Source organism: Tenrec ecaudatus, chromosome 18, assembly GCF_050624435.1.
Source record: "Tenrec ecaudatus isolate mTenEca1 chromosome 18, mTenEca1.hap1, whole genome shotgun sequence".
NCBI lineage: Eukaryota > Metazoa > Chordata > Mammalia > Afrosoricida > Tenrecidae > Tenrec > Tenrec ecaudatus.
The window spans coordinates 29,435,057-29,455,788 of record NC_134547.1 but is presented as its reverse complement, the minus strand read 5'-3'; the positions used below and the strand labels follow the sequence as shown (position 1 = coordinate 29,455,788).

Sequence of the window (20,732 nt, the reverse complement as noted above, 5' to 3'; positions counted from 1 at the left end):
TCCACTGTCCTGGTATCGCCACTCTCACCACTGGTCCTGAAGGGTTCATCTGTCCTGGATTCCCTGTGCTTCCAGTTCCTATATGTACCAGTGTCCATTCTCTGGTCTAGCCAGATTTGTAAGGTAGATTGGGACTATGATAGTAGGTGGGCTGAGGGGTGCAGAGAAAGCATTTAGGAACTAGAGGAAAGTTGTATGTTTCATCATTGCTACACTGCACCCTGACTGGCTCGTCTCCTCCCTGTGTCGAAGATATCTTTAAAAACAAGATATGGTATATAATAAAAAAGGTCTAGGTTACAGAAGGAAATTCAAGTTCATCTAAAACAGCGGTTCTCAACCTGTGGGTCGAGACACCTTTGGGGGTCAATTGGTCCTTTCACAGGGGTCGCCGATTCACAACAATAGCAAAATTACAGTTATGAAGTAGTGATGAAAATAATGTATGGCTGGGGAGTCACCCCATGAACTGTATTAGGAAGGTTAGAGAAGCGCTGATCTAGAACTGGGAACCATGCATATTTAAAACACACATTTATTATGATATATATATAGAGAGGCAAAAGGGAGCTTTATTGTTTCCATGTGGTCCCCAGCTTCACCGAGGAGCTCCAGGGAGGTGGCGCTGCGGCTGGCAGGGCAGGTTCAGGCAGAGGGCCCCTTGCAGGTGGCTCGGCGCCCTCCGCAGCCCCTGGTCTCATTGGAGGGTGAGCCTCTCAGGAGAGATCCTCGCCCCGCCGGCCTGGGGCCTGGGCAGCCTGCGGAGGTGGGTCAGGGGTCGCCCATCTTCTTGAGCACTTGCACCTCCTCGTCCAGGAAGTGGTTCTCCAGGAAGTCAGATAGGGGTGGCTGTGTGAACAGACCCCAGGCATGCAGGTCCAGCAGGGCCTGGTGGAGGGTCGGCTCCAGGGCCAGCGCAGCCTCCATGGCGCCCAGGTTCTGCCCCCGCTCAGCTTGGGCGGCTTCTGCACACCCAGGAAGAGGGCGCTGCAGCCGCGGTGGTGCTGCAGCTTCCAGAGATGCTCACCCGTCGCGCTGCTCCTTCGCCAGCTCGTGGTAAGAAGTGGCCCGCGCCCTCCAAGGCCACATTGTCGCCTTTGAAAAAGCAGCCCAGAGGCCTGCAGACGGCGGAATAATTCTGATGGATCTGAGACCTCATGACTGGTAGGTTCAGAGGTCACCACACACAAAATGAAAATGTTAGTTGGTCCCAATAAGAGGGGATGGCCCAGGAGATGGCCCCCGAGGTGATGCCCGGAAAGGAAACTGGAGAGTGGTCGAAGGCTGGAGGCAGGGAGTCCCCGGGTCTGTTCCGTTCAAACACTGTTGAAGCAAGACACAGATCAACAACGGGGCCACAGGGCGAGCTTCGATATAATTAAAATACGATAAAACTCACCCTTCCTGGTGCGATTCTTGTGTATGGGCAAATGTATGCCAGTTTTCATCACTCCTCAAAGTTCCATTGTGCCCTCTTGTGGCCAACCCAGGACTCCCACCCTCGTGCTCTGATAACCACTGATCTGGTTTTTGTCTGTAGGGTTGTTTTGTTTGGTTTTAAGTTTTATTGGCATATAATCCACAAATCACACAACTCAACAGTTCAGTCACACCAAGAACAGTTATATGATCATCACAATGTTAGAACATCGTCTTCATTTTTGTGCTCACCCTTATTAGCACCACCACCCCGACCCCGAACCTCTCCGGCCATCCCCCAGGGAACCATTCATCTAGTTACTGTCTCTGTAGATTCAATTATCTGTAGTTTTCATAAATGGGATCCATACATTTTGAAAGAGCGAACTTGTGACCATTTTGCGGAATGTTTTTTATGTGTTGACCCTTGGGATATGCAGGATGCGACTGATCATTCAGGAGTGGACAGTGTCCCGTCCCCTGCCAAGCGTGCTTTCCTGCAGGCAGCGAGCCAGTGCTCCCGCAGCTGCTGGGACATCACCAAGCTGAACTCCCCCACTCTCCCCTTTTCCTCTGAACAGAAAAACTTGATAAAGTAAATAAGGTGGGACAGAAATGAGTTTATGCTTACAGAGCTAAATAGTCTTACACTGAAAGATGACATGTTTGGGAAGCTGTTCTTTTATTTCTTTGGGGATATACAATATTCTGGCAATAAAAGTTTTTTAAAGGAATGCATTGTAAAAACTGCAAAGGAGGATTTCTGGAATGTAAGAACGAAGCCAGTGTCTTAAACTATGAAGTAAGAAACTTATAACCTGACCCACCCATGAGTGGCACAGGGTGATGGCCTAGTGCTAACAGGGAGTCGGCTAGACATATTTGTTCTCAGTCCCAGGGAAGCTAACACCATGGACCTGCAGAATAGGGCAGGGCACTCTAAAAACCTGTGGATAGGCTTTGCTGGCTACATTACCTGGAATAAATCACTATGAACGCTCTTCTCAAACTGATCATCTTTTTCTTTATTGCTTATAGAGAGTCAGATTATAGAAGAATTTGCTTGTTTTCTTCTAGTGACTAAGTAATTTAATTCTTTGATCCACTATAATGACCAACCACTAAGAGATTTTCAGTGATCTCCACCTTTGGTATTTTCACCCTTGTGATGTCCTGGTGACGAGAATGGGTTACATGTTGGGCTACTAACCTTGAGGTTAGTAGTTCAAGGCTTTCTGCTCCCATTAAGAGTGACAGCCACATTCTATGATGCTCACCTTCCCGACACATTCACTGAAGACAAAGCGAGTGAATAAGCAAATGTGGTGAATAAAGCTGATGGTACCTGGCTATCAAAAGATATAGCGTCTGGGGTCTTAAAGGCTTGAAGGTAAACAAAAGGCCATCTAGCTGAGAAGCAACTAATCCCACATGGAAGAAGCACACCAGCCTTTGTGATCACAAGGTGTTTAAGAGATCAGGTATCAGGCATCAAAGAACCAAAAATCATATCATTGTATACTCACCTCCATGATATGATCACTGAAGACAAATGGGTGCATTGGCAAATGTGGCGAAGAGACCTGATGGTGCCTGGCTATCAAAAGATATAGCATCTGGGGTCTTAAAGGCTTGAGGGTAAACAAGCGGCCATCTAGCTCAGAGGCAGCAAGGCCCATATGGAAGAAGCACACCAGCCTGTGCGATCATGAGGTGTCAAAGGGATCAGGGATCATCAGAACAAAGAATCATATAATTATGAATGAGGGGAGGAGGAGTGTGGAGTGGAGACCCAAAGCCTATTTGTAGGCCACTGACATCCCCTTACAGAAAGGTCTCAGGGAGGAGACGAGCCAGTCAGGGTGCAGTGTAGCAACAATGAAACATACAACTTTCCTCTAGTTCCTAAATGCTCCCCCTGCCCCACTATCGTGATCCCAATTCTACCTTACAAATCTGGCTAGACCAGAGGATGTACACTGGTACAGATAGGAACTGGAAACACAGGGAATCCAGGGAGGATGATCCCTTCAGGACCAGTTGTGTTTGTGCGTGGTGATACTCAGAGGGTGGAGGTTGGAAAGGGGGAACTGATTACAAGGATCTATGTATAGCCTCCTCCTTGGTAGATGGACAACAGAAAAGTGGGTGAAGGGAGATGTCACAGTGCAAGATATGACAAAATAATTTTTAAATTATCAAGGGTACATGAGGGAGAGGGAGGGGTTGGGATTAGAAAAAATGAGCTGATGTCAGGGTCTTGGGTGGAGAGCAAATGTTTTGACGATGAGGGCAATGAATGTACAAATGTGCTTTACACAATTAATGTATGTATGGATTGTGATGAGTTGTATGAGGCCCTAATAAAACGATTAAAAAATAAATTTAAAAAGTGACAGCCTCAGACACCTATAAGCACAGTTCTACTCTATCCACACGCTCATTGTGAGTCAGAATTAACTCAAAGGTAGTGAGTTAAGAGGATTGTTTGTTCAGTCACCTCTACGAAACTGACAGGCTAATGGATCACTTAAAATTGCAGTCATAGAACTGATTTAAATAAACTTAAAACAAACAAACAATAGTCAGTTGATTCTGTGTACAAGTGGTACACAGTTTAACTACTCCAGCGTGATCTTTATGGAAGCAGATCGCCAGGCCTTTTTCTCGAGGTACTTGTGGGTGGATCTGAATAGTCAACCTTCAATTTAGTAGTCCAGGGCAAACCATTACATCCATCACCCAGGGGCCGCTTGTTAAAGAGAGGACTCAGATTTGAACAGGCGCCTAACAAAAGATGTTAATTCTGTGCTTGGAGGCCACTAACGAGTCCAGTGTTCCAGCCACTAAAAAGAAACTATCCAGACGAGGATTAAACATTCTCTTGTAAAATGGAACTGATCAGATGACCTAAGCTGCCTGAAGAGGATCCTCAGCTGCCCTAACAACTCAAGAGGCTGTGTGCAGTGTGTCCTATGGGTAAATCATAAGATTATAATCGTGGGAGGGTGTGGGGGGGCAATGTTTAAGTTTTCTTGGCATATGCAGCAGAGGAAAAAAAGACACGGGAAACAGACTGACAGGACATCAAAGCTACGTCTGACCCCACCTGGAAAGCCATACAAGATTTGTTCTGTTTCTAGTGTGGGTGACTCTTGCAACAGATGAGATCAATTTAAACAGTAATTTCTGAGAAAACATTATCAAATACTTTATGATAAAGACAGTCAGGAGGGGTCTTTTTTCCCATCTATCAGGCCACAATTGGGGATGACCAAGAAGGTAGGTAGCTCTCTCCTATGTTCCTATCATTTGTGTACATTCCTCCTTCACCTGTTCTTTGTTTATGTCCCCATCCTTTCCATGTGTACGATGCCCAGCTATCTTTTCCCTAAATAGCCTGCTTTTGGGATTACCAAGGAGATTCATCCGGAGATTCTATTCTTTCTTGCCTCCATGGTTTTCACTTCGGCAGCTTGGCGATCAAAAGCGAATGTGGGGTGCTGAAGATGATATTTGGATTAACTTTAAGGCTTAGGATGAAACCACCCCTCTGTCAGGGGTGCCTGTTAGGTCTCTCTCTCCAGGCTAGATTCCAACCTCAGTCCTTGGCTCCACGCGAGAAAGAATTCACGCCGAAGCTGGGCTCGTGATCCAAGTGAATTTAATGAGAGTTAAAGTTAAGTTTCAGGTTTTAAGCGGCACCCATAGGATTCCTCTGACCATGCGGCCTTGCAGAGACTGCCCCAGGTCACCCAAGGATCTCTCTCCTTCCACGAAGACTGCCAGACCACCCCTCCCCCTTCTGGTCCCTGCATTTTCAAGGGGTGGGGGGGGGAGGCGTGGTGAACGACCCCAGGTCGATCCCATTGGATGAATTGCAATCACCTGGCCCAGGTGGGCTGCTCCAGGTGTAACGCCCATCCGAGCCCACCGGCGGGAAAATCCAGCTTTCCTATGCTGGCTCTCCTGGGCATGCGTAAATGGACTTTCCCATCCCAGATGCTAGCTACCTAACACCTTTGTGAGACATTTATAATTCAACACCTGCTTTTGACACTCCGGCGCCCCAGCCTTGATTTGAGAAGGCCCCGGCCCCGGCTTTAAGTGTGCTAAGGCGGGTGGGCACCTCATTTTACCGCGGTGGATCACACGCGTGTAAGCATTCCGGGTCCCATTCCGCTATGCGCTCACAGGTCCTGGGCGGCTCCCGTCGCGCGCGAGTGACCTGGCGCGCGCGGGGGTGTCTCGGCGCGCAGGCGCCCCACTCCGCCCACAGGCCGGCCCGGTGAAGGTCGAGCGGCCAGGGTTCAACGGCGCGCGGGGCATCGGCTCGGAGCTCGCTCGGCTGCGTGCGCGGAGCTGCGTCCTCAGGCCTGGCCAGGCCGTGCCCGCGGCGCCCGAGCCGGCCCCATGAGCGGGCCCCTGCGACCGAGCCCGAGCACCTGGCGGCGGGCGGCCTCCACCGTGCTGGTGGCGGGCTGGGCGCGCCCGGGCCCCGCCGAGGGCTTCCGGCTGCTGCTGCTGCGCCGCTCCGATCGCCGGAGCGCCTTCTTGCCCGGCGCGCACGTCTTCCCGGGCGGCGTGCTGGAGGCGGCCGACGCCTCGGCCGACTGGCTGCGCCTCTTCGCGCCGCACCACGGGCCGCCGCGCTTCAGCCTGGGCCCCCCCGCGCCGCGGCGCGCCGCCTTCCCGGTGCTGCCCGCCGCCCCCGCCGGCGCGCTGCCGGATGACGTGGCCTTCCGCATCTGCGCCATCCGCGAGGCCTTCGAGGAGGCCGGCGTGCTGCTGCTGCGGCCCCGCGGCTCCCTGCCGGCGCCCGGCCCCGGAGGGCCCCTGCCCGAGCCCGGCCGGGCCCTGGAGCCGCCGCCCGGCGTGGCCGCCTGGCGCGCCCGCGTCCGCAGCGACCCGCGCCACTTCCTGAGCCTGTGCGCGCACCTGGACTGCACGCCCGACATCTGGGCGCTGCACGACTGGAGCACCTGGCTGACGCCCTTCTTCCGGCCCGGCGGCCGGCGCTTCGACACCGCCTTCTACCTGTGCTGCCTGCGAGAGCCGCCGCCCGTCTGCCTGGACATGGCCGAGGTGGTGAGCAGCCAGGTAGGGTGTCCCTCCGGCAGGGGGAGGAGGACAACCAGAATTCGAGAGTAGGGATCTAGCAAGGGGCGAAAAGCCCACTGGTCGTCTCTGGACAGGCTGATCCCAGCGAGGCTAACGACCCCAGGGTCATGTTGTTTAGATGCAGTTGAGTCGGTTCCGACTCACCGTGACTCGATGTCTAGCCAAATGAAACACGGCCTGGTCGTCTGCCATGAGCGACGGTCTCAGTTCAGAGGTCTGCCTCTTCCCTGCCCTTGAACCAAGCAGGAAGCCCATTTCCATGGACCGACCCCTCCTAATAGCAGTGAAACAACCAGCTCCTGTCAGCTGTGCCTTTGTTTCTAAAGGCGCCTTCTGAACTTCCTTCGTCCAAAATACATGGCAGTCGGTGCAACATTCAGTTTCTTGACCCTCTCTCCCCACAAGGGCCCCCTCCGCACCCCCACACAGGTGTGACCCAAACCAGAACCTTCTCTGTAGGATGGTGATGTAGGTGCTTTCACATGTACTTTGTTTACTAGCTAGTTTAACTCCCACAGCAACGTGCAGGGCTGGTGGTGTTGTGTGGTCCTTATTCTTACTTCATGACTCCATAGCATGGAGTAGAACTGCCCCAGTGGGTGAAGGCCTGGTGGTATAGTGGTTACGTGTTGGGCTGTGATCCACAAGGCCAGTAGTTTGAAACTACCAGCCACTCCAAGGGAGAAAGATGCGCGTTTCTACTCCCATAAAGAGAGGGCTTACCGTCTCAGAAACCCAGATGAGCCTTACTACCCAGGCCTATGGGGTCACTGAGTTGCAATCAACTTGATGGCAGTGAGTTTTGTTGTGTGTGTGTGTGTGTGAGTGTTGTTTGTTTGTTTGTTGGGTGAGGCGGCCTTAGTGGGTTTCCTAGGCTGGAAAGCTTTGCAGGAGTAGATTTCCAGGCTTCTCGCTCCTGTAGACAAAAGTGACCAGAGGGTTCCAACCACTGCCTTTTAGGGTTGCTAGCTGAGGTTTTATCCATTGGAGTCCCCAAACCAAATCCACTGCCATCAAATCAATTGTGACTCCTGGGCTGTTGTTGTCAGGTGTCTTTAAGTTGGTTATGGCTCTTAGCAACCCTGATGGACAACAGAAGCACCGCCCAGGCCTGCGCCATCCTCACTGTTGTTCTTATGTTTGAGCCATTGCTGTAGCCACTGTGTCCGTCCAGCTCCTCAAGGGCCTTCCCCATTTTTGCTGCCCGTCTACTTTACCGAGCACGATGTCCTTCTCCAGGGACTGGTCTCTCCTGACATCATGTCCGAAGCACGTGAGATGAAGTCTTACCATCTTTGCCTCTGGCTGTATTTCTTCCAAGACAGATCTCTTTCTTCTTTTGGAAGTCCATGGTACTTTCAATATTCTTCGCCAACACCATATATCAAAATGTATCAATTTTTCTTCGGTCTTCCATATTCAGTGTCCAACTTCGACATGCATATGAGGCAGTTGAAAATACCATGCCTTGGGTCAGTTGCACCCTCGTCCTCAAAATAACCTCCTTGCTTTTCAACATTTTTGAAAGGTCTCGTGCAGTAGATTTACCTAATGCAATGCATCATTTGATCTCTTGTCTGCTGCTTCCATGAGCATTGATTGGGGATCCAAGCGAGATGAAATCCTTGGCACTGTAATCTTTTCTGTTTATCACACTGTGACCTGTTGGTCCAGTTGTGAGGAATATGGTTTTCTTTACGTTGAATTATAATCCATACTGAAGGCTGCAATCCTTGATCTTTGTCAGCAAGTTAAGTCCAAGGTTTTGTCATCTGCTATCATAGGTTGTTAATCTTCCTCCAGTCCTGATGCCACATTCTTCTTCATATAATCCAACTTCTGTGGTAGGGAGGTACTGTGATTACTATTTGGCTAGAAGGAGCCTGGTGGCATAATGATTACACAGTGAACTGTTATCCGCAAGGTTAGCAGCTCGAGCCCACCAGCCACTTAAGGGAGAAAGATGGGGCTTTCTACTCCTATAAAGTCTCAGAAACTCACCGTTTCTCTCCTGTCCTCTAGGGTCCCGATGAGTCAGCATCAATCTGGTGGCAGTGAGTTTGGTTTGCGTTTTCAGAGTCCCTAGAAAATGTCCTCCTGTTTCAGTTGGACTGCTGAGGAAATTACTTGGAGGTTGCATCTGACCTCTGGCTAGGCACAGGAGAGCGCCAAAAGACAGAGGCTGCCTCCACCAGCCCTCTTGCTAGCCTATCTTGACACCAACTGTCCCTCCCACGGCACTCTGCTTCTCTGTGGGGTCCGACGTCTGCTGCAGTGGCTGCACAGAGATCGCAGCTAACACTCCTGACTGGGGGTGTTTATTAGGGAAGTTGACAACATTAAGACAAGTCAGGAGCAAAACGCATGTGGTCTTTTGTCCATAGCAGTTCCTCTTCGCAGGCACGCCCCTCTGGTCCTTGACTGCTCGGCATGTGGTCCTTTGACCTGTGCCCACTTGTCTGCCTCACAGTGTCATGGTCTCTGTTTCTCAGCACTGCTGCCTCTCCTGTCCCCACCACTGCAGCCGGGGTCTCCCACATGCTCACAGGTGGCTGCTCCTTCTTAATGGCCCTGGCACTCTCTCTGCCCCTGCCTTTGAGATGGCTCATATCCAGGGGAGGGACCAAACGGTAAATCATTCCACCCCGTCACCTGGTAGGACTTAGAGGGCAATGGGTAGAAGAGCCATAAGTAATTTCACTTCACCACGACTTCTAACTGGAAGGGCAGTTTGGATCCACCAGCTACTCCAAAGTCTGCTTCAGTAAAGATTTGCAGCCTTGGAAACTATGGACCAGTTCTACTTTGTCATATAGGGCACTATGGGTCTGGTTTGGTGGTTTAGAGTCCCTAGGCAACCCAAACACCATGACTTGACTACTATACCCAAAAGATTGACGATTCAAACCAGCCTACCCAGACCTGAAGATCAAAGCCGGGAAAACCCTATGGAGCAGTGCTACTCTGCACGTGCGAACTCTCCACGAGTCTGGATCGCCTGGCAGAGAACTAACAACGGGTTTATAAGGGTCCAAGCTCTGTTTGCTCAACCGCGAATCTTCCACTGATGCTGTGGAAGAAAGATCTGGCAATTGCTTCCATTATACTGCCCTACAAACCTGAAGGAGTCGTCTGCTCTGGAACACACGGCGTCACCGTGAGTCCAAATCAATTGGACATTGAGCTTTTCAAAGAGCCAGCTTTGGCGTAACCTTATTTTGGGGATTTGAGTGAAAGTTTACAGAGCCAATTGATTGTCATTCAACATTTCACACACATTCTGTTTCATGACATTGACTACAGTCCCCACGAGGTGAGCATGCTCTTCCCACGCCCTCCCTGTGCTCTCTGTTTCAGTTGGGCCTTCTTCCCTGTAGGAGCCCTGGTGGCCCAGGGGGTGGCTGCTAACCGCAAGGTCAGCAATTTGAAACTGCTGCCCTCTTCTTGGGAGAAAGATGAGGCTTTTTATGCCGTGAAAGAGTTAACGACTCGGACACCCACGGGCAGGTCTGCCCTGCCCTGTAGGGGTGCTGTGAGTTGGAATTGACTCAGTAGCAGTGAAGTTTTTGTTTTGTTTTGTTTTTTAATACTTTTATTGAGGGCTCTTACATCTCTTAATACAATCCGTACATTCATCCAGTGTGTTAAGCACCTATGCTGCCATCATCATTTTAACTTCCCACTTGAGTCCCTGATATTAGCTCCCCATTTCTTCCCCCCGCCTCGCCCACTCATCCTCATGAACCCTTGATAAGTTGTAGATTATTATTTTCATATCTTACATCATCCTCTGTCACCCCTCACCCACATTTCTGTTGTTCATCCGCCTAGGTTGATCCTTGTGGTCGATTCCACCTTTCTCCCCCCACCCTCCCTTAGTCCTCCTGGTATCTCTACTCTCCTTGTTAGCCCAGGGTTATCAATCCTGGATTCCCTGTGTTGCACACTCTGTAGCAGTGTGCATGTTCTGGTCTAATCCTATTTGTCAGGTAGAATTGAGGTCATGATAGTCGGGTAAAGAAGTACCAAAGAACTAGAGGAAAGTTGTGTGTTTCATCGGTGCTATACTGCACCCTGACTGACTCATTTATTCCCTGTGACTCCTCTGAAGAGGGATGTCCAATTGTCTACAGATGGCCATTGGGTCTCCCCTCCGTGCCCCCTCCCACACCACCATTCACCTTGGGAATGATTTCGTTCTGGGTCTTAGATGCCTGGTACCTGATCCCATCGATACCTCATGATCACACAGGTTGGTGTGCTTCTTCTATGTGGATTTTGTTGCTTCTCAGCTAGATGGTCACTTGTTTATCTTCAAGTCTTCAAGACCCCAGACCCTATATTCGATAGCCAACACCATGGGCTTTCTTCACCACATTTACTTAAGCACCCATAGTGAAGTTTTTATTCTTTCTGTCCTTTGTGTCTTCTGAGCTGTATCCTCAGGCAAATGCTTCCCTGTGACTTTTGTATATTGATTGCTTAAGGCAGTGGTTCTCAACCTTCCTAATGCTGGGACCCTTTAATACAATTCCTCATGTTGTGGTGACTCATCTACCCCCCCACCCACCCACCATAGAAGTATTTTCTTTTTTTTTTAACTGAAATTATTTTGCTTTATTTGAAAATTGCTTCTAACTTTAAAAAAAATCATTTTATTAGGGGATCATACAATTCTTATCACAGTCCATACATCCATCCATTGTGTCAAGCACATATGTACATTTGTTGCCATCATCATTCTCAAAACATTTGCCTTCTACTTGAGTCCTTAATAAGGGTTGCTTACTTTTCCGCCTCCCACCCTCATCCCCCTCCCTCATGAATCCTTCATAATTCATAAATTCTTATTATTTTGTCATATGTTATACTGTCTGATGTCTCCCCCCACCCTCTTCTCTGCTGTCCATCCCCCAGGAAGGAAGCTATACATAGCTTCTTATAATGGGTTCCCCCTTTCCACCCCACATTCCCTCCACCCTCCAGGCATCACCACTCTCACCACTGTTCCCAAAGGAGTCATCTGTCCTGGATTCCCTATGTTTCCAGTTTCCACCTATACCTATGTACATCCTCTGGTCTAGCTAGATTTGCAAGGTAGAATTGGGATCATGATAGTGGGGGGAGGAACATTTAAGAACTAGCGGAAAGTTATATGTTTCATCATTGCTACCCTGTACCCTGACTGGCTCATCTCCTCCCCACAGCCCTTCAGTAAGGCGGTGTCCAGTTGCCTACCGATGGGCTTTGAGGCTCCACTCTCTACTTACCCACATTTACAATGATATGATTTTTTATTCTTTGATGCTTGATACCTGATCCCTTCGACAGCTCGTGCTCACACAGGCTGGTGTGCTTCTTCCATGTGGGCTTTGTTGCTTCTGAGCTAGATGGCTGCTTGTTTAGCTCATAAAATTATTTTCGTTGCTACTTCATAACTGTAATTTGCTACCGTTATGAAGTGGGCGACCCCTGTGAAAGGGTCATTCGACCCCCAAACGGGTCACAACCCCCAGGTTGAGAACCACTGGCTTAAGGCTTTCATACCTGCCAGGTGTTACTGTTCACCTCGTAATGCTGGCTATTGTTTGGCTGCAAAGTTAACTCCCAGATGGCAGTTAGCTCAGTTCCAGGCTTGAAATTCCACCAGTAAGACTAGTCTTTTTTAATGATTTTGAATTTTGTTTTACGTTTTTCTTCCACCCTATCCAGGAAGTGCACTTGTGACCTGCCTGGTTGATGATCTCTTACAGAGTTCTCTCTCAGGTCCATAGACAGAACCAAGCCTCTGTGAGAGCTCCCAATGCATCTGCATCTGCATCTGCGTCCCGTTGTGAAATGTGGCACGCTTCATGCTGCCTTCTGATGCGGAAGGCCTCAGCCTACCACTTTGTCCCTGCAGCCAGCCAAAGCGATGATTTATAGGAGCAAGAAATGGCCTCCCTGGTCTCAGGATTGGTCTCCTAATTCTCACCTTTTTAAGGGGATCATCCCAGGATTATACCCAGGCCACCAAATAGATTCTATCACTCAGTGGCCTTTAAGACAGAGTAGAACTTTCCTTTTGGGATTCTGAGGCTGTAAATCTTTCTGGGAGTAGAAAGCCTCATCTTTCTCTTGTGGAGCTCCTGGTGGATTTGAACAGCTCACCCTGTGGTTAGCATCCCAATGTGTAACCCACAACACTCCCAAGGCTCCTGCATGTGGATTCATTGTACATCTCCAATTAAGACTCAAGTACTGGACCGGTTATTGTTAGGTGCCATCAAGTCAGGCCTGACTCGGCGACCCAGTGCACAGCAGGACAGACGCACTGCCAGTCCTGTGCCGTCCTTACAATTGCTCTCAGGTCTGAGCCAGTCACAGTCACGGTGTCAGTCCATCTTGTGGAGGGCCTTCCTTTTTTTCACTACCCCTCTACTCTACCCAGCCTGCTGTCCTTCTCCAGGGAATGATCTCACCTGACCACATGCCCAAAAGTACGTGAGACAAAGTCTAGCCCTTAATGTCTGTAAGGCGCATTCTGGTCGTACTTCTTCCAAGATAGGTGTGTTGTTCTGTTGCCATCTGACTCTGGAGCCAGAAACATCAAATGTTATGTTGTCTGTGAAATAAACCTCAGGAAGCCTTACTTTTGTGTCCCCTCAGTGGTCATCTCCATCAGAAGCAACAGAAAGTTTCCTGTCCAAAGAAATTTGGTTGCCACCCCCCCAGTTCTATGAAATAAGAAGACTGGCCAACTTTGCCTCTCTCTCCGACCTGCACACGTTTTGTCTGGAGCATGCATTAGAAGGGAGGGAAAGGTGGATGCCGATCACACTGTTAACTGCGAATGGGGCGATCCAGCTGCTACCAGGTAAGTTGGCAGAGGACTAAGACTTCCTGTTTGCATCCCCCTGAAGGCACTGAGTGGTACGACCCAACACAGGGCCAGAAACTGCAGCGTGTGTTAAGTGCCCTTGAGGGTGTTATGAAATAAGATCAACGTCACTATAGTGTCCTGTCACTTTACACACACACACACACACACACACACACACACATACACATTTTTTGTGAATGTAATTCTAAGCCATTACAAAATGATTTCTGTTACATTATCTTTCTCTCTCTCTCTCTTTTTTTTTCCTGTTAGTTTTGGATGCATGAGAACCCGGGCGTTTTCGGTGTATTTGAATTCAGGAGGGTTTGTTAGCGAGCATTTGTGGTCGTTTGGAGCAGGACTTGGTGACCTGTGTGGCTTCGTAGCTTCTCGGCTCCACAGAGTAGTGCTAAGGTTTATTACTCAACTTACATGGGGATAATGTGACCGTTTTTGAAGTAGAAATGAAATATGAAATATGAAATGTCTCCAATTGAGTACAGAGTAGCCCACATTGAAAGACCGAAAGTATATGGATATTAAAACCAATTTTGGTATCAATATTGAATAGGATGAAAAATGCCATGATTGAGTATAAAAGTCTTAGTTTTTGATGAAGACATGCTGGTCAGAAATGCATACATTCTCAAAGAAGACACTTGGCTGGTTGGTGGGAGGTGGGGTGTTAGGGGAGAAAAATATTTTGAAATACAAGAAAGAAGTTGGTAAGCTCATAACATTGAGGTTATTTAACAACTACAACAGTTTCAAGCACATGAAATAGATCCAAGTAGCTACTGATTTGTAGGTTACTAATATGTCAGAAGGAGCTCTGGTGGCATAGCAGGTTATGCTTTGGGCTGCTGCCTGCAAGATGAGCAGTTTGAAACCACCAGCAGCTCCATGGGAGAAAGACAAGGCTTTCTACTCCCATAAAAATCGACAGCCTCAGAAACCCACAGGGTGTTTCTACCCGGCTGTACAGGGTTATTGACTCAGAATCGACGCGGCAACAAGAACGAGAGATGGAGAGTATGTTGGACTATTTTCTAAAATGACACTGCATGTGGAATTAAAATGTTCTTATTTTTCAGGAGATGACCTGTACTTGGAAGATTCGGACTATCTAGAAAAAAATTTATCCACGGAAAAAAATACTGCAGAAATCATGCAGGAAGGCAAGACCTTTCATCGAATGGTGCTTCACAATCGCCATCTTTATAGTCTCCATGTGACTTTTCAGTCAAAGTATAAGCACATTTATCCGAAGACCTATGTAGTGAGTAAGAGTCGAATGTAGGCTGGTGCTTCTTTAGAAGAGCTCTGTTTGAGGCAGTCAGTTCCAACGAAGAGGGGTTGACGAAGCGTCCTCGGAATAGAAGGAGTTACTGCACATCCTTGTTTCACGTTCTCCCTGGCTTACGTTGTAGCCCTACGGTCGTAGTGGCTACGCGTTGGGCTTTTAACCACAAGGGCTCCTGGGAGGGGAGGTGGGGGTTTCTGCTCCCATAAAGATTTACAGCCTTGGAAATCCGCAGGGGCTGTTCTATTTGATTCTTAGAGGGTCTCTTGAGTTGGAATCGACTCATTGGCAGCGGGTGAGGGTCTCGCTTATTTTATTTTCTTAAATGGTACAATGTACCTCAACTATAAAGTATTAATGATCTTATTATCAAAATGAGTGGGAAAAAGTCCACCCACCAGGGTTTCTACTTCTGTGTTGTTTTTATTACTGTGGCGTTTAAGTAACATTTCCTACTGTTCCTGCTCTCTGAATCATCCAGTTGAATTTGCACTGATCCGTGGTGTAGAAGTTTGCTTCACGACTTCCTTAGCCTTCCTGCTGGAATTGGGAACATTGTGAGTGTTGCCTGGTGAGGAGTGCACTGAGGCATCCTTTAAATCAGTGCTTCTCAGCCTTCCTAATGCTGTGACCCTTTAACACAGCTCCTCATGTTGTGGGGACCCCCAAGCACAAAATTATTTTCGTTGCTACTTCATAACTAATTTTGCTTCTGTTACGAATCGTAATGTAAATATCTGATATGCAGGATGTATTTTCATTGTTACAAATTGAACATAATTAAAGAATAGTGATTAATCACAAAACGATATATAATTATATATTGTGAAATATTTATGTGTTTGCTGAGGGTCATTCGGCCCCCAAAGAGGTCGTGCCCCACAGGTTGAGAAGCGCTGCTTTAAGTGATAGGCCGTGATTTCCATGCTGCTTCGTTAGTTTTGATGCTTACCTCTGGATTCCTTTCGAACCAAATTACATTGGTCCTTCCCTCATACCCAAATTAGAAATCTATTTAGTTAATATTTTAAAGAATTATGAAACAACTTTTAAATTTCACAAAAGCCATAATGATTTACAACCAAGTGCTAATTAAAACAAAGAGGCTAGAGGGACTTCAAGCTGTTCCTCATTTAGGGGTGGTTTATGGTATTTACCTTCAGTATGGTTAGCTGGGGTGATTTTTTTACCCTCTCTAGTGGGGAACAGAGTTTATTGATGAAAGGGAAATGATGACTAAAGTGCCAATTCTAATTCAATGCCTCTGACTTAGGTATTATGTAGGGGATTTTACTTTCATGCACTGTCTTATTTTCTTATATACAATAGATATAATGATAAGTAAAATGTGTGTACAGTATTCCCGATTAGAGGAATACATCTAGATTCTAAAACAAGGGTTTTCAGCCTAGGGTCACTTTGACCTGTAGGGGACTGCTGGCGCACTCTGAATTTTTTGTTTGTCACAGCTGGAAGGGAAGGGCTGCTAATGCCATGGAGGCTAGGGATATAGTTAAATAATCGCCTGCACCAGACAGCCCTCCAGAACAAAGACTCCTGTGTTCAAGGTTGAGAAACTATTCGACATTAAAACGTATTTTCTGTAGGAAATGCTTCTAACATGAGTTTTGAGAACCAGAGATTCTGTTCACATTCTGTTTTGACTTAGGAATCTAGAAACTTGGGGGTTTTTTTCCCCCAAGAGGATGGCTTTAAAGTTCTTCCAACCCAACCGAACACTGCCTGAGAAGGGTGCCGACTCCTAATGACGGTGAAGAACAGGGTAGAACGGCCCCGGTGGGTTTCTGAAAGTGTAGCTGGTAAGTGGGAATAGAAAGCCCTGCCTTTCTCCCTCAGAGTGGTTCTTGGTTTCAAACAGCTGACCTTGCTGATTACAGCTCAATGATGAACTGCTGTGCCACCCAGGCTCCCATAACAGGGGCTATGTACTTAAGGGCTCAAATGTAAAGGAACTCCACCCCTTCAGAGAGGTCACTTAATTTTCATATTTTGGGAGGAACCCTCATGCTTTGGCTTCTGTAGTTTCATAATCTCTGCTCCTCTCCAGCCTCTTTTTCAGCCTCTGCCTGTGTCACAGTGTCCCACTCTGCCCTCCCCTCTTGACCACTCTGCCTCTCTCTGAGGCTACTTTTCTTTCGCCTCTTAATGACTTTTTAAATGCTAACACCAAACCACCAACAACAAAAGACCCTCATGCCATCAAGTTGATTCCACCTCACAGTGACCCTACAGGACAGGCTAGAACTGCCCTGTGGGTGTCTGAGACTGTAACTCTTCACAGGAGTCGAAAGCCTCATCTGTCACCCTTGGAGCAGCTGGTGGTTTCAAACTACTCACCTTGCAGTTCACAGTTCAACGCATAACCACTGACATGAAGTCAACCTATTAGAAGTCCTACCTATCTTCCCACTTACAGATAGAAAACTCATCAGGAGTGACCTCACAAGGTATGTAAAAAGCATAGGAAACCCAAAGAATCCAACACAGTGCCTGTTCTTAAAGACTAATGTATCAAGAAACATGAACAAAACCAATGGCCAGAAAGAACCAGATATACAGAAATCTGACCCTGGGGGGGGGTGGGGTGGATATATATATATATATATATATATGAAAAAAAATATATATATAACAAGGAATACAAAAAGAAGACAAAACAGAAAAGGAAACAAATGCTCAGAAACATTTTTTAAAAATTACTTCCATGTCACTACTAGGAGGAGCTCATTGTGGGTTATGCGTTGGGCTGCTAACCACAAGGTCATCAGTTGGAAACCACTCTCTGTTCCTTGGAAGCTTTCTATTCCCGTAAAGATTTACAGTCTCCGAAACTTTGGGGGCAGTTCTACCTTGTCCTACAGGGTCAGGATGAGTCAGAATTGACTCAGTGACTGTGAGTTTGGCTTTGCTTTATTTAAAAGCGGATCAATTGATTGTAGATTTAAAAGACTGAGAAAAACTCAGAGAATAAGAGTTTATGGAAATAAATATACGATTGCCAAACTTAAAAGTGCAAAAGAATGGTTGAATGAATTTTAGGAAAATTCATATGTTAACAGAAAATGAAAATTTGTAATAAAACAAGCATTTGGATGGATGCAAGAAATCTAATATTCAACCGATACTTCAGACAAAGTAGCGGAAGAAGAAATTGTCAAAATGAAGGAGAAAGTTTGCCAAGATGGAGAAGATTTTTTACTTTTCATCTGAAAGAACAGCATTGAACAGGATATTTCATAAAGAAAAAGTCACAGGCAGACACACTGCCCTGGAATTTCAAAGCACTCGGGATAAGGACGACAGTGGAAGTTTCCAAAGAAGAAACACTTAAAAACGCACAGCCATCCAGTCCATGCCTACTCAGACAGGACAGGGTAGGACTGTCCCCTGGGAGTTTCAAGTCTGGGGAGTAGAACGTCCTGTCGTTCCCCAAGAAGGGGCAGCAGGTAGTTTCAAACTGCTGACCATGCAGGTCTCAGCCCAATATATAACCATTATACCACCAGGGCTCCTGACCCAAGGGGGAAAGGATGAGGTGTGTACAGGGAATGCGAGACCAGCATCAGACCCAGATGGCCTGGGTTCAAATCCCTCTGAACACTCCAGCCTGTCTGGAAAAGAATCAGAGCTACTACAGATGGCAGGAAAATCCAAGGAAAAACTGAAGTAGAAGTGTATAGCAGAACTCTTGATTGTAAACGTGGAAATCAAATAGAACAGCCATGAGGCGTTACTGTTACTGATTAGCAGTGTTTTTGCATTTTCAACACAGTACTAAATAATCATTGTTGAAAGTGCTACAAATGTTAAAAAATATAATTACACTTTTAACCTATTTTGTTAAAAAAAACTTTTGAGTAAAAGATAGTGCCTGCCCGATTATGTTGTTGCAAAGGGAAGGGGGAGAAAGTGAGGAGAGGGCATCAGTAGCTGCAGTTTTATTTATGACAGTGCAATACCTGTTTTTTAATGCAGAAGTACTTGGTAGGATTCAAAGCAGAGTGGTCACTTTTCAAAACAGAAACGAGCTTCATCCCTGAAACCAAAAAAGCACTGTAAATGGCAGCCAAGCATAAAAAGCCGAAAGATTAAAGCGGAATTCTTTCAAGTAGGACTAGCTATCAATAAATAAGGATGGATTACATTTACTAAAAGAAAAAACTGAGTAACATAAAACCTACTTATAAATTGAAACAATTTTACACAAAATAAAGACTTAGTTTGGGTAGACTAGATAAACAAGTTCATAGACACGCATGTTTATAAGAAAGAGCATATATACAAGAGCAGTTAAATAATGGAGAAAACGTCCCAGTCCAGATCAAATCCTTAACTCTAAAACCAATCTATAAAGTCCACTTAAGACTCACAAAATACATGCAATGATGCCGAATGCAAGAATATCACAGGCCAGTGGATTGGAAGTCTTGTGGATCCAGTGGCATCGTAAGCATCTCAGCCCTGGCCGGGGTCTCTACGTGACTTCTCCAGCTCCAGAGGTCTGGTTGCATCAGGCTAGGTCCATGTGGCTTCTCCATCTCCCAGGGTGTAGCAGCACCATGTGTTTTGTCAGTAGAGTGTCTCTCAGGGAGTGAGCAGAGAGAAGTGTCCCCGCTTCCAAGGAGGCAATACACGAGTTCCCAGAATTCTCAGGAGAAGGCCATGGCCACACAGAAGCCTCATTGGTTATATCGATTGACAGGCCAGACTCCACCCCTTCCCTCATAATCCTCTCAAATTGACACCAGATTATATAACTACCACAAAGACAAAGAAAGATGAGTCAGAAACAAAGCAAGAAGAGTTGAGAATATTGATGTGATGGATGGAACCAAGATACAAAGCCTGGTGACCGCACATGTGACAACTGAGGCACTTGTAACTGAAATGGATGACACAGGTGTCAGGCACCTACACCTAGATCTCGGCTGCTGTGTCTAAGAGAACTCTCCTACCCGACTTACTGGTTCTGCTTTCTGAGGGGGCCCACACAGAATGTTGCAAGAAACAGCAGCACAAGGAACTGGCGAAGGTTGAGTATGCTTGCCCAGTGCTAAGAATTATTCCAGTTTAATAAAACTTGCGTCTACCTGCCTCCGCTCCCTTTTCTGCCCATGGGCACACTGACACGAGAGACGGTCTGGGGATGACTGGAGGCCCTACGGTCTAGGACTCACTCTCCTGCCATTCTTTTTTTAAATTGTTTTATTGGGGGCTCATACAGCTCTAATCACAATAGATACATACACACGTTGTGTCAGTATTTACATCTTAAAGGACATTTTACACGAGTAGAGGCTACAGTCTTCTCCATTACTCTTTTACTCACACCCTTCTCTCTTTGTTCTTTAAAAAATACTGTTATTAGGAGCTCTTATATCTCATACCATAATCCATACATTCATCCAGTGTGTTAACCACATTTGCTCATATGCGGCCATCATTTTCAAAGCATTCTCTTCCCACTTAGGCCCCTAATCCCCATTTCTTTTCCCTCCTTCCCCTGCCCGCTCTTCCAAACGAACCCTTGATAAGTTATAGATTATTATTTTTATATCTTACATTGTCTTCCGTCGCCCCTCACCCACTTTTCATTTGTCCCCCTCCTGCAATTTGTAACATTGTGCCGTCTCTTCCCTCCCCTTTATCTCGGCTTGAAAAATGCCTTAGGGTGGGCAGCAAAAATATAAAAACAATAACTAAAAATAAGGACACAACACTGCGTGAAGTTCCCTTGTGGAACCAGAACTTCGTTCCCCAATTGTAAACGGTTTTCAGTTGCGCTTCCAGGGTAAGAACAGTCTAGAAAGAAGGAATCTGTGATTCGCTTCTGAGAGATTAGCCACTGAAAACCTTTTTTTAAACCAGTAGCATCAGAACGTCCGAGTCCCAGAAATGAACTGAAGTTAGAAGATACTCAAAATATGATAGAGTAGGAACTGCTGCCTCAGAGTTGACCTTGATGATATGGATGGACAAAACTTCCCATTTCTTCATTTGCTGATG

General features: G+C 47.0%; 1 protein-coding gene across 1 annotated transcript; it reads left to right on the top strand.

Moving 5' to 3' along the window:
• The first annotated feature begins 5,701 nt into the window (after window positions 1-5,701).
• NUDT19 (nudix hydrolase 19) lies at window positions 5,702-17,330 on the top strand. Its single transcript, XM_075537985.1, has 3 exons — window positions 5,702-6,519; window positions 13,189-13,396; window positions 14,497-17,330. Exons 1-3 carry the CDS (start codon window positions 5,833-5,835, stop codon window positions 14,700-14,702), a joined length of 1,101 nt encoding a protein of 366 aa, XP_075394100.1. The 5' UTR covers window positions 5,702-5,832; the 3' UTR covers window positions 14,703-17,330.
• Window positions 17,331-20,732: the final 3,402 nt, after the last annotated feature.

Bases quoted from the DNA above. Each gene is read 5' to 3' on its own strand.
- NUDT19 (XM_075537985.1), top strand. From the start codon at position 5,833: ATGAGCGGGCCCCTGCGACCGAGCCCGAGCACCTGGCGGCGGGCGGCC. The intron at 6,520-13,188 runs GTAGGGTGTCCC...GTGTCCCCTCAG, and splicing joins CCGAGGTGGTGAGCAGCCAG to TGGTCATCTCCATCAGAAGC. The intron at 13,397-14,496 runs GTAAGTTGGCAG...CTTATTTTTCAG, and splicing joins GGCGATCCAGCTGCTACCAG to GAGATGACCTGTACTTGGAA.